General features: G+C 37.6%; 1 protein-coding gene across 5 annotated transcripts in view; it reads left to right on the forward strand.

Annotated features, from left to right (window-relative positions):
• Positions 1–26897, forward strand: part of triob (trio Rho guanine nucleotide exchange factor b) — a 173830-nt gene that overhangs the window by 1697 nt on the left and 145236 nt on the right. For all 5 annotated transcript variants that reach the window (XR_010896419.1, XR_010896420.1, XM_067400860.1 and 2 more), the window contains exon 2: positions 14300–14350. Coding sequence is in view for 3 of the 5 variants with exons in the window: in XM_067400860.1 (XP_067256961.1) it covers positions 14300–14350 (51 nt within the window). In the remaining 2 variants the exon portion in view is untranslated. The remainder of the gene's footprint in view (positions 1–14299; positions 14351–26897) is intronic.

The raw sequence follows: 26897 nt of genomic DNA on the forward strand, positions 1-26897 counted from the left end.
CCCACCTCAAGGTAGTTAATTTAGTTTGCAATTGTATGATTTAAGTATTACATAACCATGCAGAAATGCTTATTCATTTGAATGAATACTTCACAAATGAAAAATTGGACTCAACTGTTTTCAATTTTAGTTTATGGAACTTGATGGAAGCAACGCAGTCAGGCATCAGTGCAAAAACAGCAGATTCACATTATATAATATAAAATGTCAGTCTCTGTGCTGAGTTTAAGTCACATGTTAAAGACCCGAGTCAGTTAAGGCTGGGTGTTCATTTTTTACCAATATAGAATACTTCCAGAAGCTATTATCTATGTTGATTAATAAATGAATTTGCTTATATACAGACTAGGGGTGTAACGGTACACGTATTCGTACCGAACCGTTTCGGTACAGGGCTTTCGGTTCGGTGCACTGTGTACCGATGCAACATTGCAACATTGTAGCCTAACCACCAATAATCGCAATAAGCTCCGCGTTTTGTTACTTTCGATAAGAATCAAAGTGTCATCTTCAAATTCTGTCCACGAAAATTACATGAAATTAAAACAGAAAATGCCGTTTTTACCCTCTTTGATGCGGCGTGACATCACTGTACAGGCGCCTCAGTTCAACCGGCAGCGCGAGCACGGAGCGCGATCATCTTTGCCTCTTTAATACTAGTTACAGAATGAAAGTACATCTGAAGGTATGTTGAAAGATACAGTACAACTTACTGAAATGGTCATATCTCTTGTAATCGCTAAATCAGTGTTTCAATTGCGGAAAGGCGTCAACAAAACAGCTTGTAAACAATATGTCATGTAGCATTTACCTCAGAAAAGCCATACTTCGGTAAAGTTGGTTTTATATTCGCACATTCGGACATCCGTATTCAATAGCCTTGTCAGTCACACTACATTGGACATTCAGTGGACATTCACAAGTAAATATGGCATTAAAACAATACTTGCCTATTTTGATCGATTGTGAAAAATGTTGTAAGTTGACAATCGTTGGTTGTCAATATCATGTCGCTGCTTAAAATTCGCAAACATTAATTTATTGCACATTTATTGGAAAGTCTGAATTTATCAGAAGTCCGAATGTGCAAATATAAAACCAACTTTACTTAACTAAAAGCCATTCAGTGTTCACAGCTTGTTAGTTCGCTAGAGTAATGAACTCTTTCGCTTAATATATGCACTCTATTAGCCAATATATTCATTATATTTTACTGAACCTTTTATTGATGTCTTGATTATTTAATGTATGTTTATATAAATCTGTCATGAAAATGACAACCACTGTGTAGAAATGATTATATTTCAACAACGAATTGGAGTAAAAACATTTAGAAGTTAATGCAAAAACTGCCTTAGGTGCATCTTACATATTTGCATACAATTTGTTATTTGAGTGTTGATTATTTTATCTAAAAATAAAAAGCAATTGAATTTAGGCCAATAGTTTGGGCTCAGTTGTTAACCTTTAATATTATAGTATAGCATAATGTGCAAGTAAGGGCTCCTTACATACTAGTTTATAGCATTAGCAAAGATATATTTTTTTTATCCTTAAGAAACTTTGTTTTAATTTAATATATTTAAAAACAAACAAAAAACAATTTGTTCAGTAAACCACTGTTTACAAAAAAAAGATGCAATTTTATGTTTAGTTTTCTCCCCACCAAACCGTACCGAACCGTGACTTCAAAACCGAGGTACGTACCGAACCGTGAGTTTTGTGTACCGTTACATCCCTAATACAGACTGTATAGCAATCATTGGGTGGTTGTCTTTTTTGTGGCAGTTTGCCGTGATTAACACAGCATTGACCCCTAATAAGTTGATTTACTTGCTTTCAATACAGTGTTTGGTTATATCACTTCATGGTTCATGTAATTAATGAAAACTGCTTATTTGCGCTTAATTGCTGGTTTGTTCATGTTGTATTATGATCTGAATGTCAAGAACCAAGTGTAAGATTCACTCTTCCCATAAAGCAGAGCAAAGTCTTTGTATCCGGGTGTCTATTTTATAGCACTGCAGCATCCTAGAGCAATGTTTCAGAACGAAGGCCTCTCTCTCTGACTCCTCCAGTCGGTCTGTTAATTGCCCCACGCCTGCTCAACACTCAAGTTTTGGCACGACGAGCTTTCTCTCTGGCAGTCTTCGTGTTAAACACATTTTGTGTTTCCAGAACATTGGATGTCTCATCAGTGCCCTACTTAGTCACTGAGCTTTGAATGCAGTCTCTCTGGGGCAAGACGCCCACCTAAAGAGCTTTTGTTCGGTTTTAAGGACTGTAGCAGATCTTGCACACCAACTTTGGCCTGCATTCTGAACTACCTTTTGATGCTGAGCAAAGAAAATGGCTCAGTGTTTTGCTAGAACCAGCACGGAATAGTGATGATGGTCTGTTCAGGCGGTTAGAGGCATCCTTGAGTGGAGTGTGTGGCAGATGTGTTTCAGAATATTGGACGAGCTATAGTAATTTTTAAACAATAGTTGTGTTAAGTAAAACTGCCCAGCACGTTGGGCAAACATTTAACCCAACCGCTGGGTTAAAACACCCAGCATTTTTCTTTTTTTTAACACTGTAAAAAAAAAAAAAAACACGGTCTCTGTAGTCGCCACAAGCTCCGAAAACGGCAATAAAAACAAACTGGTGCAGCCAACAACAACTTTAGTAAACGCTCCTATGGGTCGTATTTCAGGAAAGTGACAACCGACCTATATGGGCGTATTGGTTGGAGAACATGTTGAGAATGAGGCATTAATATGTTTTATAAGTGCTAATAAACAGACAAAATGTGAGCTAATAAGCAACTAGTTAATAGTAAAAATTGGTCCCCAAACTAAAGTGTTACCAAAAATTAATTTCAGTGCATCACAAATGAACAGTTTTTTTTTTTCCATCTGTATTGCTAACAATTTATGACATTTAGAAGCCATTAAGATCTACAGATGAATGAACTAATTCACATCCTATTAAGGGCAACTCAACCTGTACATAGTACAATGTGTACTATGTAACTTGACACATACATAAATAGCAAGTGTTGCGTTAGATTGTGAACCATGTTACATCCGTATCTTCTGACTTGAAGACACAGCTCTATTCACACACTTGTGGGATGATTGAGGTTGTCATGACATATTCAGCTCACTTCACAATGTGGCAGAACAGCTGAAGGCTGGAGCACACAAAACCTGAGCCCTCCCTCAGAGTCTACCAGCAGCAGACCACTTCCATAGAAAATGTTCCCATCTGAGCTGAGTTACTCTTTTCAACCCTTTTCTGTTGTGTCTCATAATTGGCACCCCCAAACCTCCTTTGAAGTCTGTTGCAATATAGAGCGAGAAATTGTGACTTCCGAACCCATGATTCTCTGTTGTGGTGGCACTGTGCCTTTTATGAGGAACATCTCAGGGGGTTGTTGCACTATCTTTCCAAATTTGTAATCACTCAACACCCTGTTTTTTTAATTAAAGATTCAAATGAAGTGTGAATAGCTACTGTGGCCTCGTTCTGTAAAGGAAAGGATGTTATTAAGCTAATGGATGCCAAACATTAAGATATTATTTTCGCTACCTCCGATACTGAAGTGACTTTTTGACTTCAGATAAAATGATTGCCATATGAAAGCTATAGTTTTCTCAATAATTGTGCCACTTTGCCAAATGCAGACTAATGAAATTGCTCATTTCCTGTACTGGCAATGTTTGACTTGAAGAGATCTGTCATTTCTAAAATCATTCTCAACTTACGTCTTTGTATGTGTAATTAGAGGTTAGCTAAAAGTGAAGGGAGGATTGTGGTTTGGGATATTTCCTAACATTGCCTCACTTTGATCAACTATAAAACATAATTACATTGGAGAGAAACATGCTATTTGAGACAATTACACATCTGACTATCATGATATGAAAAATGAGATCAAATTTTCCCTTCTCATGGTCACTTTATGTTGGTTTGTGGATAGTGTTAATGTTATGGATCATAGCTGCTTGTCTAAAGTAATCACTCCACTATAAATCCACTCAGAGAGTGCATAAGATAATTTAATGCCAAAGTGTGTAATTTCTGTGGCACTAGTGTCACCAAGTGGAATTGCAAAAAAAAATATTGTTTTCAAAACACTTCCCTCATCTGCCAGTGGTTTGAAAAACAGATAGTTCCAATGAAACTGTATTGGTTTAGCCAATAGTGGATGTTCATAACAAACAATAATGAACACACAAATGACAAAGTTGTCCCACATCAAGAATTCAGTCACATGACTGATACAGGGACCTGTGGGGTAAAATATCCATAAACACTGCAGCACATACCTGTCAATTTTCCATTTGTTCCAAACCACAAATATTTAGATCTCCTCTCAAATTATGTGAACAAACTGCAAGTTTTGAGCACTTGTGGTCCATATCAGCCGTGGCTCGTCTGTAAGGGCAGGAAATATTCATCCAAAATATAGACCTCCATATAAACAGAATCAATAATAAATTGTAAATGTGTTCAGCATTCTGCAACAAATATTCTTTGGATTATCTAGATGTGACAGGCATGTATCATGATACTAAGCCCTGCCCAGCTCTACAGCACCCCACAGTTTTCCAAAGTAAATCTGTGGTGAAAAATGGAACTGCAGCGTGCTCTAATTTATAGCCGTAGACCTTTTTCACAGCAGCATCATCTTTTATTTTTTAATGGGAATGAAAGTGAGGCTGTGAGGGATAGACATACATCATTTCAGTGGGTTGAACTGATTGGGTTGGGTTGAATTGTTCTGCTGACGAAACACTGCAAAAATATCTTTCCAAGAAGTTTCAGTAGACAAAAAAACTCCAGACAACATGAGCTGTGGAAAATTATCAGTGATCTCAGAGCTTTATACAGCTTTTTACAGTGCGTGCCATTGAAAACACTGTAAGTCTATCCCTCACAGCCTCGCTTTTATACCTGTAATGACGCTGCTCTGAATAAGGTCTATTGGGGCAGATTTCAGACTGCCCTGCTTATTTTCACGTTACCTTACGTAAACCTCGCACCAGACCCATCAGCTTCAGCTATGTGTGTATTAGTCTGCATCAGGTCAGTAACTGTTTTTCCTATGTGGAATATCGTATCAAATTAATGAGAGTACAAACCCGATTCCAAAAAAGTTGGGACACTGTACAAATTGTGAATAAAAAAAGGAATGCAATAATTAACAAATCTCATGAATTTATATTTTATTCATAATAGAATATAGATAACATATCAAATGTTGAAAGTGAGACATTTTGAAATGTCATGACAAAGTATTGGCTCATTTTGGATTTCATGAGAGCTACACATTCCAAAAAAGCTGGGACAGGTAGCAATAAGAGGCCGGAAAATTTAAATATACATATAAGGAACAGCTGGAGGACCAATTTACAACTTATTAGGTCATTTGGCAACATGATTGGGTATAAAAAGAGCCTCTCAGAGTGGCAGTGTCTCTCAGAAGTCAAGATGGGCAGAGGATCAACAATTCCCCCAATGCTACAGTGAAAAATAGTGGAGCAATATCAGAAAGGAGTTTCTCAGAGAAAAACTGCAAAGAGCTTGAAGTTATCATCATCTACAGTGCATAATATCATCCAAAGATTCAGAGAATCTGGAACAATCTCTGTGCGTAAGGGTCAAGGCCGGAAAACCATACTGGATGCCTGTGATCTTCGGGCCCTTAGACGGCACTGCATCACATACAGGAATGCTACTGTAATGGAATTCACAACATGGGCTCAGGAATACTTCCAGAAAACATTGAACACAATCCACGGCGCCATTCGCCGGCTAAAACTCTATAGGTCAAAAAAGAAGCCATATCTAAACATGATCCAGAAGCGCATGCGTTTTCTCTGGGCCAAGGCTCATTTAAAATGGACTGTGGCAAAGTGGAAAACTGTTCTGCGGTCAGACAAATCAAAATTTGAAGTTCTTTTTGGAAAACTGGGACGCCATGTCATCCGGGCTAAAGAGGACAAGGACAACCCAAGTTGTTATCAGCGCTCAGTTCAGAAGCCTGCATCTCTGATGGTATGGGGTTGCATGAGTGAGTGTGGCATGGGCAGCTCACATATCTGGAAAGGCACCATCAATGCTGAAAGGTATATCCAAGTTCTAGAACAACATATGCTCCCATCCAGATGTCATCTCTTTCAGGGAAGACCTTGTATTTTCCAACATGACAATGCCAGATCACATACTGCATCAATTACAACATCATGGCTGTGTAGAAGAAGGATCCGGGTACTGAAATGGCCAGCCTGCAGTCTAGATCTTTCACCCATATAAAACATTTGGTGCATCTTAAAGAGGAAGATGCGACAAAGAAGACCTAAGGCAGTTGAGCAACTAGAAGCCTGTATTAGACAAGAATGGGACAACATTCCTATTCCTAAACTTGAGCAACTTGTCTCCTCAGTCCCCAGACGTTTGTAGAATGTTATAAAAAGAAGAGGGGATGCCACACAGTGGTAAACATGGCCTTGTCCCAACTTTTTTGAGAAGTGTTGATGCCATGAAACTTAAAATCAACTTATTTTTCCCTTAAAATGATACATTTTCTCAGTTTAAACATTTGATATGTCATCTGTGTTGTATCCTGAATAAAATATTGAAATTTAAAACTTCCACATCATTGCATTCTGTTTGTATTCACAATTTGTACAGTGTACCAACTTTTTTGAAATCGGGTTTATATAAATCCTTTAGTTTAAACGCGCTTTTGTGAATAGCCTTTATATAGTTCTGTTGTGCTTTATGTTTGTTCTGAGAAAAGACATTCTTTTCCTCAACAGAATTCCTCCACAACTCGTAATATTCTAAAACAACATTCTGAGGCAATAAATAGTACATTAAATGATTAGTCCATTTTCAAATGAAAATTACACCAAGCTTTACTCACCCTCAAGCCATCCTAGGTGTATATGACTTTCTTCTTTCTGATGAACACAATCAGAGATATATTAATAAATATCCTGACACATTCGAGCTTTATAATGGTGGTGAGCAATACCAACGAGTATGAGCTGAAGAAAGAGCTTCCATCCACATCCATCCATCATAAACACAGTTCACACGGCTCTGGGGGGTTAATAAAGGCCTTCTGAAGTGAAGCGATGCATTAAAAAACGGAACTGGCATCGCGTTAATTACGCTTTTTCTGTAAGTTGAATAAGGAAGGTGTAGGACGTAGTGTAAGCTTTTTGAACTGCGAGAGGTGTTGCGCTTTCTTCTTAAGTTGAATACTGAAGGCGGTCTGGTGGAGCTAAATATTTTACTTCATAACTTATTAATTTTTTATTTTTTTTTTACACAAATGCATTGCTTTGCTTCAGAAGGCCTTTATTAAAGGGTTAGTTCACCCAAAAATGAAAATTGTGTCATTTATTACTTACCCTCATGCCGTTCAACACCCGTAAGACCTTCGTTAATCTTCGGAACACAAATTAAGATATTTTTGTTGAAGTTCGATGGCTCCGTTATGGTGCGTTCACACGCACCATAAGTGTGTGACGTCCCGTGAAAACTATGAATACCTAAGCATCCTGGAGCAGATCAGGCACAGTGCCCAGAGTCCAATTTATTTAATCCGAATTGCAAGCTTGTATACGATAGGCCGTGTTGTTAAGCATAGCCATTATGGCTTGTGAAGTATAAAGCCTTGCATTATGTAATATTATGAAGCCCTGATGAGCAAACATTATCTTATCATCCTCCATGCTATTGCTGTAATGTGGTCACCACAGATCCAGGATTCTTTTCGACCTGGGAAAATAATTTCAAGACTAAGGGAAGCAGTGAACTTAGATATTGGGTGCCATTCATGTAATTATCCAAAAAATGTACTGTGGCTGCTGCACCACATCAGATGATAATACCATGGCAATGAATGATTATGACATGACATACTAATATTATTCTGTTAACATGGTACTACTAGGTACCTCAAAGAATACAACTGTGCTTTTGTCCAAAAATTGGATATATAGGGTTTCATAGGCGCCGATTTATGTTTCTGCCAGTGGGTGCCCAGTTTTATTGTATTATAGATAAATCTGCACTTAGTATTCGTATTTTTTAATGGTCTTGTGGTAGAATTTTTGTTAATAGAGTCAGAGGTTCAGCCGTGCACTAAGTTTCAACCGTGAGGTTCAGAGGTTCAGCCGTGCTCTAAGTTTCATGGGTTCGAATCTGCCCTCGTATAGTTTTTTTCTCGTTAAGTTTAAAGAAGTTCATTATTGTTTGTATATCAAGAGCAGGGACATGTTTGTGTGCATTTTGTGCATTCCCTGGAAAGAAGAGTCAAGCGATAGATTGACGTGCATGTCTGAAGACACGAGCCACAACGTTCCTCAGCAACAAGTTTCAGCTCTAGTTCGCTTCTTCTTTAACTCAAATTAACATCAACTAAATGTTTAATTTGCATTATATCCGTGCAGCGAGGTGAGAATTTCGACCCAAAAGAACATTCTTTTCACGAGTGTTGTCGCGAGTAATGCTCTCGCTGATATCTGATGCAAGGAGAGTTTGAGTTTGAGCGGGCGCATGTATCTGATCGAGAGCAGAGCCGTTTGTGCTTGCGCTTCACTCGGATGCGCTCTCGACGTTTGCTATTAAAATATCGCTATAGAAACAATAAATAAACTATAAAAAGGGTGAAGATCGTGTCTGAAAGCTCCAATCGATTTTTATTGTTTAAAATCAATGGAGAATATCTCGTATTTTTCTCTGGGTGCTCGACCATTTCTGTGGGTGCTCCAGCCCCCGAGTATGTAGGGTTTAAATCTCTTCATTTGCTGTTCACTTCAGTGTTATTTTCAGTCGGCTGTGATTGAATGTAAATGCAGGAGAGCATTATGGTCCATGAATAGACAATGCTGCTTTGTCATCTTTTATAATTGGAAGAAGATTACTTCAGTTTACATCTCTCGCTCTCCATCTCTTGAAGGAGTTTAGAGTACATTGTTTTTACAATGAGGAACAGATGTTTTAGTGGAGGATGTTGTGGATGTGTTTATCTCAGAGTTGCGTTTTGAAATGAAGGCAGATGAAGCCAGTGGGCTGCCCAGGAGAGGAAGTGATGCATACGCAGATGCTAAAAAGTTTCCTGGTTTCTTTTAAAAGTCAAAACCACAGTCATTCAAACACTGTGTCCTGTGTGGGCCAATTAGATAAATCTTAAAGGGTTAGTTCACCCAAAAATGAAATTTCTGTCATACTCACTCTCATGTCGTTCCACACCGGTAATACCTTCGTTCTTCTTTGGAACACAAATTAAGATATTTTTGATGAAATCCAAGGGTATCTGATCCACACATAGGCAGCAACGACATTGCACGTTTTGATGTCCAGAAAGGTAGTTGAAAACATGGTTGACTACTAGGGATGTCCAGATCCGATCACGTGATCGGAAATCGGGCCCGATCATGTGGTTTCAGACTCGATCGGAATCGGACATTACCTCCCGATCAGGACTCGGATATATATGTATTAGGGGTGCAACGGTTCTCGGTAAAAAAATCGATTCACACGGTTCTCCACTTACGGACCGCACTTGTAATGCAGTCCATCTCGAATGACGACGCATCTATTGGTTAATATGTTTTGTTTAAAATAGCAACGTGGAAAACAGACAGAGTTCAGATAATGTATGTTTCAGTCGATGGATGCACAAAACGTTACAACAACGATAATCAGAAAGCGTGGACAAAACAGTCACTCTTTGTAAACTGTTAACTGCGAGTGCAGTCTGCTCTAATGTCCAGTCATTTACGCCGTCATCACCCGGGTGTTGATAGCGCGCGAGCGCAGGTGAGACCTGAACAGCACACGTTGCTGTCTGTTTTTAAACTAACTCATTCTCTTTCAAGTCTTGCGCTTCGGCGGCCACATTCATACAAAAATTATGTCAACATGCCCGTCCTAGCGAGTATCCTAGCAAACATAGTCGGTTATGTCTTAAGTGAACGTATATTAGTCGAGAAAGACAGCGCATGTGGAACAGTATATGTACTGGATCGTGCATGTCTTAAAGGGAAAACAACTATTCCTGCTGCCTGTATTTAATGTTAAATCAAACAACAAATAACAAAGAAATTACTCACTGCTCTTGACTGAATAGTTTTTGTAACTTCAATAATGATGAATCTTTATTTATTTTATACAGTAAAGATAATATGCAGTGATATTTTATATTTGATTACTATTTGAAAACTGTTAGATACCTGAAAAACCTGAAAAGCACTGTTCCTGGATCTGTTTTTCGCTCTTCTTTATTCTTTTTTACGTAGGCTATTAAGTATCGGATCGGGACTCGGTATCGGCAGATACTCAAAATCAAATGACTCGGACTCGGACTCGAGGGCAAAAAAACGTGATCGGGACATCCCTATTGACTACAGTGACTACAGTGGTTCAGCCTGTTATGAAGTGACGAGAATACTTTTAGTGTGCAAAAACAAACCAAAAATAACGACTTTATTCAGCAATTTAAACCGTTGTCATACGTAGTGAACTCAGTGCAGGCTTCCTTGTTTACATCCGAACGCCAGCTCAGTATTGGCCGAAGCTGAACACGTGAGCAGCACGACGAATGCATGTGATGCTGACACAGGATCCGGCCTTTAAAGGGTTAGTTCACAAAAGGGTTAGTTCCAAAATGAAAATGATGTCATGATTTATTCACCCTCATGTCGTTCCAAACCCGTGCTGCATAACACGTGAGAATGAACCTAATTGGTTCTTGCACATCAAGCAAACATGCTTGAGCGTTAATTTACCATAACTAATGTGTGCGATGATGAATGTTTATATGAGAAAGAGGAAGTAAACGATGACAGAATTTAAATTTTTGGGTGAACTAACCCTTTAAATGAAGATTAGATGAAGACTATGTTATCTGAAAAAATAATGAAGATTACAAAAAATATCCCACTAAATTTTCTACATTAAAACAACTGGCAGCTGTGATTCCCAGATATTCACCGTAAAAAAATACTCTGCCAGTATATTATAGATGCCTGTTACTTATGGACATATATTTCATTAAGTGGTTTTATTTTAATATACCTGTCTACACTGTATGATGCTTTACCATATACAGAAAAAAATGTTAAATGGTGTTTATATTTTTATGATAATATATCAATTATATTACCATATAATTTACTGTAAACAACAGGAAAAGGACCCAGAAGTCTCTGTGTGACACGTGGTCACAAATGTTTACAGTTTTTTTTAAATAATTTTGGTTTTTTATTGTGTCGCCTCTATAGTGGTTATCAGTACTTTTTAAGAAAGAAAAAAGAACAAGTCATACAGATGAGTAAATATTGACAGAGTTCTCATTTTTGAATTTAATTCATTTTATATTAAAAGAAATAATGTGTGAAAAGGTTTTGTCTCATTGTGTGTGTGTTTGCACAAGCTACACAACAACAAAAGCTACTACCACAGGTGCATTCACCTAAAAACCTGTTGGGGTAAATCAGTCATTCCTACCTTGAGGTCTTTGCCCTTGAGAAGAGACCACTGGGGCCTGAAATTAGCTACGTTTACATGGAAACCTTGTGTTTTAATGAATCCGAACATAGTATTTACATGCACGCTAAATAAAGTGATTGGGTTGATTGCAATTATATGTCTGATTCTGAATTGATTTTTTTTTTTTTTTTTTGACATGTGCACACTGCACGAATATACAAAGTTTTCTGCTGTTTGCTCATTCTTATACAATAGCTTCCTTTCTTTGTTTTAAAAGAGCAGACTTAATATTTATCTATTATGGGTAATAATTAGGAGACGATAATCACATGAAGCTTTGTGTCGTGCTGTTTTATTTATCAAGCAGTAAAAAGGCCTTTTCCCATGCCCAAAACTAATTGAAAGTCTGAATCAAGGTGTTGTGAGACATTGTCCTGCCCACTTAAAGGATTAGTTCACTTTCAAATAAAATTTTCCTGATAATTTACTCACCCCCATGTCATCCAAGATGTTCATGTCTTTCATTCTTCAGTCGAAAAGAAATTAAGGTTTTTGATGAAAACATTCCAGGTTTATTCTCCTTATAGTGGACTTAAATAGCCTCCAAACGGTTGAAGGTCAAAATTACAGTTTCAGTGCAGCTTCAAAGGGGTTTAAACGATACCAGATGAGGAATAAGGGTCTTATCTAGCGAAACAATTGGTCATTTTCGAAAAAAATACAACTGTATATGCTTTATAAACACAAATGATCGCCTTGCACATGCTTCTGCCAAAACTTTTGTATTCTTCAAAAAGCTTACGCTGTATGTCCTACGCCTTCCCTATTCTACATACGGAAAAAACGGAAATTGGCGCTGCGTTCGTTCCTTAAGTAGAATATATTCTACTTATACCCTATAGGGAAGGCGTAGGACATACAGCATAAGCTTTTTGAAGAATATGAAAGTGCGGTTTTGGTGAAAGCACGTGCAAGGCGATCATTTGCTTAAAAAATGACCGATCGTTTCGCTAGATAAGACCCTAATTCTTCATCTTGTATCTTTTAAAGCCATTTTAAGCTGCACTAAAACTGTAATTTTGGCCTTCAACCGTTTTAAGGCCATTGAAGTCCACTATGAGGAGAATAATCCTGGAATGTTTACATCAAAATCCTTAATTACTTTTTGACTGACGAAAGAAAGACATGAACATCTTGGATGACACGAGGGTGAGTAAATTTTTAGGAAAATTTTATTTGAAAGTGAACTAATCCTTTAACAGACGACAAGAGGAAGGAGAATTTTACAATGACATGACAGTCATTTACATCACTTTATTTAACAATAACGTCATCTCGTTTCGTGCATCATACATCATTATACCATTTCTGTCATTGCACATGCACAGTACTTTCCGGTTTCAGTTTTCAATCCGATCAAGTGTTGACATATCCTGTTGAATGGATTTGAAAAGGTTTAAACCACACCTTACAATCCGAATGAAATTTTAATCGTATTTGGCCAGTTTGTTTCCATTGACATGATTACATGTGACTTTTTCTATTCCGACTACAATACTAGTCTGATTACAATCAGATTATTAGGGTCCATGTAAACACAGCTTGTGTTACTAGTACGATTACAATCAGATTATTAGGGTCCATGCCATATAACCCTTATCTGACTAAGAAGTGGTACATTTTCCAGCAGGTGCTTCTAGATCAGCACTGACATTTGCCATGTAATATTGAGGTTAGGGTAAAGGCCAAGAGTTCTGGTGCAGTGTCGGTGAGGAAGAGCAGCTTATCAGTGCCCTCAGTCCTCAGTGTGTAATAAGGGAGGATTTTGGCTTAGCTGTATCAGGGGGTCGACTCTTTACAATCAGATCATATCACACGGTCTCAGCGGGATACTCAATAGGCAAGAGACCATACTAAATGCAAGCCACAGACTGAAGCACACACATGCCGGGATGTTTTATCTGGGCAAACACTTGCAATGGTTAAACCTCATTCATGTGTGAATGCTTAACTTGATATTTTAAGGTGTTTAAGAAAACACAATGATCAACTTGTTTACAAAATGCCAATAAAAACAACAGGATAGAAATACACAGAGTAACAGGATGGAACAAAGCAGAATGGAAATACAGAGCAATTGCCATTGCTCAGTCAGGGATTGAGAGTTAGCCAGAAGGTGTCAAGGTTGAGGTTTATTCTGATAATATTTGATGATAACCATATTATCAAATCAATTGTTTGATTATAATCATACATTTCTTCATTTGTATCAGACAAGGTGTGGAATGTTTTTAACGTGAGACAAACTAGTAGAAAACATCACATAAAAATAATCAAATTGTTAATACTTTCACATGTTTGCAGCTTTTTTTTCCAAATTCACCCTTATTTTCACTTTGATCTGATATTGTGATAAAAAAAAAAGAAGTCATATGATTTCCATTTTTATGAAATTGTTTTATCCAGTATATTAAAATATGATGAGGACGTGACAATGCATAACAGAAATGACTTCATACTTAAGATAGTTTCAGTCAGATTATTTAAATCAAAATAGATTTAAAGCAAACTTTGAATATTAAATTTAGCTATGCTTTATGGTTTTCTAACCTCTGATCTTTCCTCTTCCTCTGTCACACTTATGTAATGTGAATTGTTCTTTAATTATGTGTTAGACTATACTGTATGTTTCATGATGTAAAAAGTCTTCAAAGTCTAAAACTTCAAAGTGTCTAGGAAAAGATTGAGGGTGTACTTTATCTAACCCCTTTCTTTCTCTTTCTGTCTGTCTCTGTATTTTCAGAATGCTCTCTTCCAAAATGCGAACCCAAGCTTGAGTTACCCAGTCACACAGGTAAAACAATGTTATTGCTGGAATTTATTTGGTTGAGAGCTGTCTTTTTTCTGTTATTGTGCCATAAGGTTTATGGGTGCTTACATTGTTTTAGTTTGCGTCATAGCTATGTTTAATTTTTTCAAGTTTAGCCTATAATGTTTTTGAAGTGTTTAAATCATGAGTCTCGTTTTAGCTATTAGCATTGGTTAAGTTTTTGGGATATTGTAATTAATGTATCATTTATATTAGGTTGCTACACATCATGTTTGGTTTCAATTTTTGTTTGTTTAGTTTCAAAGTCTTGAAATCAAGGTTTACCTGCAAGAATACAAAATATTGTTTTTTATCTGTGAGGTTGATTCGGTTAAGAGCATTTTCAACACTAATGAGCTGATTGCACATTTGTCTTTTGGCTGGTTTAATCTATTGATTTATCTAAATGTGTTTATTTGCTTTCATTAGGTCATGTCACATTTGGTTCCAGCAGGGTGAAACTAGTTTTATTTATTTATTTATTTATTTATTTATTTTTTACTCTTGTATTGTGCCTTTTTAAACTGCAAATGGAACTAACCTGAAGTTGAAGATGATTGATCTAGATTAAGTTCATTGAACTAAATTATTTTATTGTACTCAAAGTCACATATATGTGTTATCTGCAAAAGATTGAACACTTTCTAGGAAATCAGATCTTTATATTAGGAAAAAGTTTTTTTTTTTTTTTTTTAATCAGGCTGTCAGGAGGTTCTAGGACACATTTGGGAAGTAACTATACTTGACCCAGTTACGTCTAATATTAGTTGAACATTTGCTTGTCCCAAGATAATATTTTCCGCAGCCAGCCGACACAGTTAATATCTGGTTCTCTGTCTTCACTGTGCTCTAGAGCCTTATTATTATTATTATTATTTATTTATTTTTTGCTTTTCTAGCATGGCATGTTATTTCTTGCCATGTTGTGGGTCACTTTCGAATGTAATACAAAACAAAATACAAAACTTCTAATATTTCAAGAATAAATTGCTGAGGTTAGTGTAGAATTTGCCATGTTGGTTATATGAGCTATGCTGTTTATCTCATTGACGCTCAAGGTGCATGGAAAATTTTTGTGAGTGGCGTGATCTAAATCAGTTCAATAAGTGTGTCTAAAAATAACTGGGGGTGTTTCTCACGTTCATCCCCTATGACACCTTTCAAATGTGATGTTATTAATTGTTATTAAATGTTATTAATTTCAAGCTGTGTGTCTTTCCTAATCAGCTCCCTACTAACTAGTGAAACTCAAAACTACAGCAATAACCACAGAACAAATACAAATCAGTGTAGACAAGTCTTCAAGTATTTTGTTTCTGCTAATTACATTAACTAAATAAAATAAACTCATAACAACAAATGAGGAAACATTTTTTTAAGTCTAAAACCTAGCAAATAATAATTTAGGTTGCTGACTGTAGGAAAGTGAGCTCTGCCCTGTTCCCAGCAGTAGACTGCTCATTCTCTAATTGGAGATTGAAGTGTATTAGACCCATGCCGAGATGTGCCGGAATCTGGTACGTTCTCAGATCCGGAGGGAGTCACTTGCACAATGGACATCTCCAGGGGAAGTCTTTGTGCTGTCTGCCAAAGTCCTCGACATGCTCATCACCGCCAATCAGTCCCACCATAGTTACTGGCCAGTAGAGTAAACTTGAAGGCTCCAAGGGTTCTTTAGTATCCAAAACCTTAAAACACCTCTTTCAGATGGATACACACATACACATCCAAACATTCTGGCAGGCTTCTGTCCAAACCAGCTTTCAAGCAGGTTTAAGTCCTATACAAAGATGTGTTGATGTTTTAAAAGATCTAGTTCACTTAGTTTTACAGATAAAGCAATTTAAAGAGTGGACAGGAAGTTAGTGAAACATACTTTTGTGGTTATCTGAGGTTAGAACATTTCTGAATGGCCGAATGTGCCAAAAGCAAGGTACTTGCTGTTTATGTGAGGGCAACTGTTCATTTAATGGTAAAATGTGCAGGTTTTGCTGTTAGCTAGAAGCACAGTGAAGAGCAGGAAGGAAGTATAAAGAACTGAACTGACCAGAACACTTGGCCACACCAGCTAGAGACATCTTCTTCTCAGCAGCATTTATAAATAGCTGACCTAGTCCAAGTGGACTATTTTCCAGGTTGCCTCTGAAATAGGGCTTGTGTATAACCAATAGGTAGCATATAGTTTTTAGATGCTGTTTAATAGAAACAATTATTGGACCACAAAGCTTTCCGTTTAACTCTTGTCCAATGACTAAATAAAAAAATGGACAAAATCATGGACAAGAAAGGACTTCATTAACAGTGTATGAAACCGATAAGATCATGGGAATTACCAGAGTTTGAAGCAGAAAATAATGGTTCTTCCTCCTTGGATGGTTCAGGTGAGGAGAGTCCATGGTACTTTCACATTTAATCGGTACTCAACTCTGTTGCAGAGTATTTAGATAAAGGGTGCGTGTGATGTACCATTTTTTTTTACATTGTTAATCAATTAAATAAATTTCAACCTGTTGTCAAGTGTTCACTGTGGCAACATATGCATTAAATTTCACATTTATGTTTAATGTTTTTGGCAGTTCTTGGCAGATATCAGTGGAGGTGATAGAGCAGATTAAACGTCAAGATTAAAAAAAAAAGCCGCGAGAGTCAAGAGATACTGTGCATTACACTGATTTTACTATGGTTAAGGGTGCCAAGTAATAAGCGTTCATAAGCCTGATTGTACAATGTTCACAGTTTTAGAACTGTGTAAACCCAAGTGTGAACAAGCAAATTAAAATAAATAAATAAATAAATACAATCCCAAATCGTTCTGCCCTAAAATGAGGGTTCACACACAAAAAACAAAACAAAAACAAACAAAAAACCTTCAGGTGTAAAATAAATAAATAAACAAACAAATAAAGTCTACACACCCCTGTTAGAACAGCTGGTTTTTGTGATGTAAAAAAAAAATAATAATAATAATACAATCTTATCAGAACCTTTGCACCTTTAATAATATATTATAATAATAATAAAACATTATAACTATAACTAACTGCATAATTTTGCATACCCCAGAACTAATACTTAGTTAAAGCACCCTTTGATTTTATAACAACAGTCTGTCACAGTTATACTTAGTTTTTGGTTTCATTTTCATTGCATTAAGTACCTGTTACGTCTGCCTTTGTTATCTTGTTAGTTGTCCTTTGTTCTCAGTTTCCTGCCACTAGTTTGTCTCCTTGGCTACTCATTAATTAGATCCCACCTGTTTGTATTTAGGGGCTGTTTACACAACACTATTTTCAACTAAAAACAGAAAACTTTTATGCGTTTTGGACGTTCATACATGATAACGATGTTTTGGTGGCCTGAAAACGCAAACTGTTGAATACGGGTTTCAAATTGGAAGTTTTTGAAAATGCTACTATTGTCATCTCTGTGTAAACTGCAAAAATGTGAATCTGTGAAAATGGTGACGTCATGCACATGCATATTATGTGTTTAGACTATCCACCTTATTTTTCAATAAGGAAGTAAGGTGTTTTCTGTGAATGTACAATACTTATGATTTATTAGCCGTTATAGGGAAATAACGAGAATATCAAAGTGCAGTAATAAAAAAAAAAATAATTGGATAGGCATGCATCTTTGGCACAAAAGCTCTGTAAAAGAACATGGAACATGTCTTTCTTTACAAAGTGACATTGCCAACTACTTGTCTGGCATGTGTAATACAGCGCTTTTAGTCATTTTCGTGGATCCGTGTGAACGGGGATAGTTTTGATAACGTTGTCATCTGAACAAAGAAAAAAACTTTTCAGTTTTTAGTACATTGTTGTCGTGTAAACGTACCCTTAGTTTGTTATCCTGTGTGTATATAACCACTCTGTTTCAGTTCCTCATTGTCTGGTGTTGCCTGTGCTTGTGCATACTGTTACTTCGACTTATCTGTTGTTTTATTAAAATACTTATCTATTTTGAACTACTGCTACTATCTTCATCTTCTTCTTGGACCACAGAACACGACAGAACACCAGACCTCCAAATATGGATATTGCAGCTATTAATGTAGTTCCAGAGTACTAGTCCATAATCTAGATGAGTATGTAGAGAAATTTTTTAACATCTGCCACCAAGCAAGGTATAATGACATAACCCTAATGGAGGGCTTCAGGAGCAGGCTGGATGATGAAATCTGCTTCCTGATGCCCCAGGGTAATACCTGCTAGACATTAGCTGAATACATCAAAAGTGGAAGAGGAAGTGGAAGATACCATCACCATTGTTCAGCCCTACCCCGCACACATCACTGAAACAATTCCAGAGCCCAGCCAGTCATCAACCCCTAACACAGACATTAAGCCAGATCCCACCACAGACTGGGAGCTTATACCTGCCGCGATGAATGAACCAGAGCCTACTATGTGGACTGAGCCAACCTTTGCCCTGGAGCCTGAGCCCCACAGTGAGTTTGACCAGATGTGTGAGCCAGCTTCAGCATGTGTCATCCTGGGATTACTGGTGAAGTTCGAGGGTAAGGAGGAAATCCCTGCCCACCATCCCACCACTGAGGGTGAGCTGTTACTGACCTCTGCTGGTTAATTTGAGGAAATTAATATGGACATTCTGCTGAATCTCCCATTGCCACTTGTCCCACCCAGCTCTAAGTCTCCTATGTCTCCATCATTGATGCTGGTCTTGCCCAGCTCTGAGTCTTCTGTGTCTTCTTCACCACTGGTCCTGCCCAGCATAAAGTCTGTTTCGTCATCCTGTAACATCTATGTCATCGTTGTTGATCCCACCCAGCCTCCCTCTCCCGCCTCCACATACTGATTCAGCCAGTCCATCAGCCCAGCTTCTGATGGTTCCTTTCAGACCCTCGACTTCTCCTCTAACACCATTCTGTTGTGTGGATAAGCCTCAGGTCTTCCGATCTCCAGTGTCACCATAGACTCGTGTAGCTAGAAATTCAGACTGATGGCAGAAGGTCTGGACTCTATCACAGCTTTCATTGGCCAAGGACTGCCCAAGAGGACATTTGACTGACATGTAACGCAACCACAGTTTGTTTTGTTACATGTCAGATTTAGGGGCGTGAAAATGTAAAGTCGATGTCCCTACAATGACAGACAGGCGTGTATCTTATAAAGTATTCATTCAAGAACGTAATGTAAACATGTTGAAGCGGTTTGGCATCACGGCATTTGTTTGCAAACGGACCGTTAAAGAACACGACACACATGTCTCCCGGACATCCTGTAGAATTCAACCAAGCAAATGACAACTTCGAAACTCCTGAAGTGTTTCCAGTTAAGTGTGCCATATGCATCAGACGTTCAGCCAACAGTCTGTGGGCATGGCGTCTGAGGCTGAGATTATTGTCACCCGGGCAAGTGGATCCCGGCTCCGCCTCCAGATGCTAATACCGTCACTCCACCTCAGTCCATCAACCTGTCGGTTCCACCTTGGCTTCTATCTCCCACGGCTCCACCAGATACTATCATCCTCCCTTGTCTCTCCGGCCCTGTCTCTCTCTGCTGTGCTCCATCTCTCTACCCCTTCTGTTCCACAGAGCTTCACCCTCCCTCCCGCTCCACCTTGGTCCTCAGTCACACCGGCTCCGCCTCAGTCCTCAGGCACTTTGGCTTCACCTCGTACGGTCATTGCTGCAACTCGCAACTCGCCCGGTCCCATCTGCTCTACGTCTGGGCCCTGGGCTCCACTACCATCGGCTTTATCTTCATCAGTCATCCCCCTCGTGTTGCAAGCCAATTCTCAACCATGGCTCCTCCCTCCATTGACTCCGCCGTGGGCTGTCATCCTAACTGTGCTCTGGATCACTACCTGGCTACCTCTGCTCCTGGCTCCTCCCACCATCATTGCCACCCTGGTTCCTTCCACTGGAGCTTCCTCCTTCATTGGCCCCTTGTCTGCCTCCCAAGCTCCCACCCTCCCCCCACAGTTGGACGTTTACGGTGCAAAGTCACGCTTTCCTGGGAGGGGTGTTCTGTCACAGTTATTAGTTTTGGTTTCATTTTCATTGCATTCAGTTCCTGTTGTTTCTGCTTTTGTTATCTAGTTAGTTTTCCTTTGTTCTCAGTTTCCCACCACTAGTTTGTCTTTACCTTGGTTAATCATTAATTAGATCCCACCTGTATTTAGTTTGTTATCCTGTGTGTATATAAGCCGTCTGCTTCAGTTGTCTGTGCTTGTGTACACTGTTACTTTGACTCATCTGTTGTTTTATTAAAATAGTATTAAAATACTTATCTATTTTGAACTGCTGCTACTCTCTTTGTCTTCTTCTTGGACTACCCGTGACACTGTCTGGATAGGAGTCACATCTTGTCACATCTTGACTTGGGAATATTTTTCCACTCTTCTTTGCAAAAAACATTCCAGACCTGTTCAATTCCAAGGACATCTCCTGTGCACGACCCTCTTCAGCCCCCCCATAGATTTTCTATAGGATTCAGGTCTGGGCTGATTGCATATATATTTATAATTGCATAGATATTCTTGAGCACTTAACCACATCCCTATCCTAAATCTAAACACTCCTCAAATATATAAAACATGTGTCAGGCAGATAATAGTGTAGTCACAGTAATTTACTGCAAAAACTCACAAGAGCCAAAGGCATTTCATATCAAAGCTGATGTAACATTTCTTCAGGCAGCAATTTTACATCAGTACACTGATCATAACTCAGAAGTGTCCCTTTCTGGTGTCTAATTCAATCAAAATATCATTGTCTGATGGTCAGTATATACCCCCATTTTTATCAATATGTGTGAGATTGTCTGTAATAACCCCATGCTGATTTCATGCATTACACCATCTAAGATTTCAATCATATAGGCTACCTATATACTGTACTCACCTGTTTTCCAGAATCTTCCTTAAGGCAGAAAATACTGAGATATTTACTGAAAGTGTTACTGGACAGTTTATGCATGAAATTGCATTATGTAAATGACCCTGCCTGCTGTTTACATAGCACCCTGCAGTTAGCGCAGTGTGGGCTAATTCTAGTGTGTTTACTCAACGTAAACAGGCAATATAATTGTCCTCCAAGGAGTTTGCTTGGAATTGTGCTTAGAATGGAATATCAAGCCTGCTTATCTTATTCCCTGAATAAGTTCAGGTTATTGAGATGTTTTATTAGCATTTTTCCAGTGTATTCCAGTTTTATGGTGATAATTTCTTTCTGTTTGACATTGCTAATGTGATATAGATAATTGTCCAATTAATTAAAAGGGTGGCAGAGTACCTTCTAAAGTGGTGGGTCCAAATTATAAGCATATTCATGTCAATGTAATATACAGTATATCAATTAAATAGGTGATAACATTATTTATGTATGTATCAGTCTATTCTCCGTTTAGCAGTAAAATTACTATACCTGTACATGATCCTATTAAATGTTCAGCATCTGGAATCATGTTAAATATCTTTTAACTTAATTATAAATTATAATATATCATAAATTTGAGCATGAATATTTGAGATTCCTTTAAATATGTCTGTTTTTTCTGTTTTCTTCCCAGAATGAATGAATACATTAATTTGTTATCTTCCAGTGAAACATTCACACAAGACCTATAAGCACATGACACTGCTGCCTCTTCCTCGAAAGCATTCATGCAAGTCAGCTGGGTCCATGTCTCTGGTGCTCAGATCACCACCATCTGATCAGCCCTGCCCCCAACCACCTCACTAACCAATCAGATCAAACTGAGAATAGCTCTCGCCCAATGGCAAACCATGAGATCATAATGGGTTCTGTCACAGAGCTGCGTGCAGGGCCCCTTGTATTGACTGTAGGAGATGAGAAGGGAAGATGGCAGTGAAAGGGAAGGGAGCAGAGAAATTATAGCCCTGGTTTCATCAAGACTGGCCTTACTACAGCTGCTGAGTGTGTTTATGGCTGGAGATTTTTGTTGGATGCTTCGGATAAGGAATAATGGCCTTGCAGATCCTCTCTGCAGGGATTTGTAAGTGATGTTTCTGTGATACCTGCTGTGACTGTGCAGTTTGTTGTGTTACTGCGTAATACAGCGTCATACCTAGGGATTGCGTTTGGATTTGTGCCACTCATATGCTCTTGATTAATGTTTCAAATACAGTTCACTGTTGATTACCCATGATACCCATGTCCTATTTCAAAATAGATTGCATGCTTACAGTCTATCTCAGTGTCTTTGATGGGATCAGATTTGGAATTTCTTTGTGTAAAATACTGGATTTGGTGTGCTTTAAAATAATGTGCATGCTCTTATGTAGCCTATGCAATTGCCTTTATAACAATAAATAATATCTTCATCTCACACGTATGTAGCAGTTACATCTCCCAGATTATTCTATATGCTCAGTCTGCTGTGAGTAACTAGTGAGGATGGACTGGTCTTTGGTTCCCTGAGCTATAAGTGTCCTTGCTGGGTTCTATGTTTTCATTGGCTAAGGCCTCAGATGCCTGTACGGTATGCTGCGGTGTGGTTAAGAGGCCGTTAGAGTAATTTGCCTATTTGATTTCCTCTTCTCAATGCCACATGTTTTCAGTTAAGCAACACAAATTCAAGTTAGTGTTTCTTTACAAAATGAAACATTGGTTGATTGTAGTTTCTTTAAGACTGAAAAGGTTTGACAAGTTTTCTTTCCACTTCTTATTGAAATGAGGAGTTGGGGTGGAAGTAATCAAATTAGGAGCCTATACTACTATTCAATCATGACGTCAAATTTTACATTGGGAAATTTTATTTTATTTATTTATTTTATAAGAGCTATTTTGATTCATTGTTGGTCTGTGGTTGGCATTAGTTTAATAGTCTTTCGCATTTTGTTTTACAAAAAGTCATACTTCAAATGTAAATTTTACAGTTTGTTACATAAGTAATACACTGGTTGTTTGATTCATCAAGAACATAAACTTATCAATTAAATCTTTTTGGAAGTTGTTGTAGTCCTTGTGTAGCAACTTGTTTTTGTTTTGTTTGTTTTTTTTCTTTCGAGGTATTCACATTCCAGGTATTACAGTGTGTAATTTATAGACTACAGACCTTATTTTACTATAAAATAACAAATCACAACAAAAGACATAGTGACAAAGCATTATGTTACATGATATTTTCGAAGAACAGTGGAATTTATGATTTTTGGGGATGGATGGATGTTATAAACTGTGCAACTTCTTTAAAAAGGGTACATTTAAAACAGTAACAAAGCCCAACAATTTTTTTCCCCTTTCAGACATGTTTTTTCTTTCTTTATTTATTTATTTATTTTTTATAAATAAGACCTTATCTTGGCACCTGTTCGTCAAGGTGCTCCGTTGGAAACACTCCAACTCCCTTTCAACAGAGCCGATGTCTTGGCAAATCTTAAGATACCCTAGAGAGCAAATCGGTTCAAAACATGGCGCATCCATCTGCACATACTGTCAAATGTTATATGTGTGAAGATGCAATGATGCATCTCATTAAAGCCGGGAAGACAGAACAAAAGTTGATATACTATTATTATATTCCAGATACTGTATATAGAGTTAATGCAAAAAAAAAAAAAAAAAAAAAAATGATCAGCAATTGATCATCATCGTCAGCATATATTTTTAATCACGGAGTAGTGCATATGAAGTTAGTGAATGCTTTGAATTCTCTTCTCAGGAAATCCCAAAACCTCACATGCTCTAAATATTTTATGGCGTTGTCAATATCCATCCATATTTTAGAGGAAATTGTACAAATCACAGAATGCCAAACCAGCAATTATCGGGTTACACTTTTGGAAACTCATTAAGGTTGTCATACTTCCTCCATCTTCTTTCTCTTAACAAACAAAGAGAACCCATAGGTGCTTTACTGTGTCTATGGTGTATTTACTGTTTGACAATATCACTTAGGAGATCATGGAGCTTAGAACAGTCCACTAGGGTGGGATGTACCTAAGATGCTCTCCTATGATTGTGGTAGTATTGCATTAATAATCTGTGAAGAAAAACAAATCAGCCTGATTAGTTGCAAACTTTAAACAATATTATAGCCCATCTCTAATCTGCTAAATGCAACAATAAGGCATAAACATATTAAGATATCATAAACATGAACATCATGGTTTTCTGTAAGCATTATTTGAAACAATATTGTGAACAGATACATTTGACACTTGACTTCTCTGATGCCTATCCCAAGATTCTGTGATCTCTGGGCAGAAGTCCTGCATAAAAAAGATTTTTTTATTGCAGGTATAATCAAATAAATTCATTAAAGTTAAACATTTTTTTTTTATTTTTTTTTATTACATTTTTAACGGTATCATAAATCAAGTAGGCTATTTAACAATTCATATCAGTACAACAACATTGAATTATTATTTTAATCAAGTAGTGTTTTTTAATCAAATAAAGAGTTTCACAGTAAAATGCAGTGGACACAACTTATATAACTGTTTGATGTAAATAATAGTATAAAGATATATACTATTAGTGTGTATATTCAACTTGTTTGTGTCACTCCAAATATACTTTCACATTCAGTGTATGGTGTGTTATAAGAAGAGAAGTGTTCATATTCATAGAAACCATTGGGATATTGTTCTGTCAGAGTTTTTAGGTGTCTAAAGCTAGGTTCACACTGTACGATATTGGACACAATTTGGCCATCTGAGAAAAAATCTCATCCTCGGCCAAAATCTGAAGTCTTTGATCGCTAGTTTGACATGTTCGCCGACAGCTGATTAATGACCATTGCGATCAAATTTGACCTCAGATTAAATTCTGTCAGTGTCAGTAGTTTTGAGGCACAGAGTGAGTTCTCCTATGACAATCGTCAAATCATAAACCAATAGGACCGCAAAACCTGATGACGCAATTAGTGAGATAACAACAAACCACTTTTTCTTTCAGTTTTCTTTTTAAGAAAAACCATGATCAAAATTTGTTTGCTAGCCACCAACGTGTCACAGATTGTAGATGTAAAACTTCTTGCGTGTATCTGTTTTTTAACGCGTCTTGACTGCTTTACAGTCTGACATTAATGACAACTGAGATCCTAAAGTGTGACATGGCTTACAACGGGGATCATTTTTGTACAGTCTGTTAAAGCAATAGTCATAAAGAACTAAAACGTACTATGTGAACCCGGCTACTCATCTCAGATGGCCTTTTTGGCAGGCTGGATTCACCCCCCAGATATCCATATTTTATTTTATTTTATTTTATTATTTATTTATTTTATTTTTTTGAAAACATGGACACCTAACCCCACACATTACCTGCATTGCAGGTTTTTACAACATTTTTTTTGTAAACATGTTTTGATTATTCATGGGTCTCCATGATATATTTTGCAAGTCTCCATAAAGCTTTCCCTGTGATTTACCACTTTAATTGCATCGTTGTTTTTTGAAAGAAAGATTTTTGCTCTTGGAATATAGTGTGCTTAGCAACTCGCCACCCAAGAGACTTTGCTTATTCGATCCATGTTTTTATTATCTATTCTAAGCAACAGAATAGGCTTGTGGGTAGCGTAGTTCAAAATATGGAGCCATAATACAGTACATGCTGACACCTGCTGGGGGACTCTGCCTACAGTTGTTTAAAACTAGAGTTTCTTTCTCAACATGAGATTTTTAAGTGTCATATGAGAATGTTGCACTTCACTGTAAGCATGCATATGCAATCTTTTTGTGCACAATGATATCATAGTTGGCAAAATGATAAATATCATGTGATATTTAAATATAAATCTGGAATATGAGCAAAGTTCAAACATACTGTGGTATCTGCATTAGAGTAGGTTTTAAAGGAGTGTCTTCTGCATGAAGTCTATATTTTGGAGGGTTCTGGGGTGGAGTTTGGGCAGTTGTGGTTGTGCGCTGTATGCCTGCATGGAAACCCAGTTTAGAAGACCTGCAATTAGCAAAAATAAGAGCAGTGCGTCCAAAATTAGGAGCAGAAGACACACTTCTCTCTCTCTCTCTTGTCCTATTTTTCAGAGTCTTTCAAGAAATTTAAGTGAAATAAAGAAACTTTTGCTCTTTGATGATGCTGATTGAGATTTAAAGGATTGCCGAGCTCATTAAAGGAATAGTTCACCCAAAAATGAAAATGTAATGTTTATCTGCTTACCCCCAGGGCATCCAAGATTTAGGTGACTTTGTTTCTTCAGTAGAACACAAATGATGATTTTTAACACCAACCGTTGCAGTCTGTCAGTCGTATAATGCACGTCAATGGTAACAAAATCTATGAGAGTAAAAAAAAAAACATGTACAGACAAATCCAAATTAAACCCTGCGGCTCGTGACGACACATTGATGTCCTAAGACACGAAACGATCGGTTTGTGCGAGAAACCGAACAGTGCATATCATTTTTTACCTCTGATACACCACTATGTCCAACTGCCTTGAGCGCGCACACGGCATGGTGCGTGAGGTGTGTACGCGCTCCGGCATAGTTTACGTAAGCGGCGGAAGTGATCGCTCGCGCGTATACGTCACTTATGGTTTACACAGTGCACAAACATTGTACGCATGACGGCTAA

The sequence above is a fragment of the Chanodichthys erythropterus genome, chromosome 2 (genome assembly GCF_024489055.1).
Source record: "Chanodichthys erythropterus isolate Z2021 chromosome 2, ASM2448905v1, whole genome shotgun sequence".
Lineage (NCBI taxonomy): Eukaryota > Metazoa > Chordata > Actinopteri > Cypriniformes > Xenocyprididae > Chanodichthys > Chanodichthys erythropterus.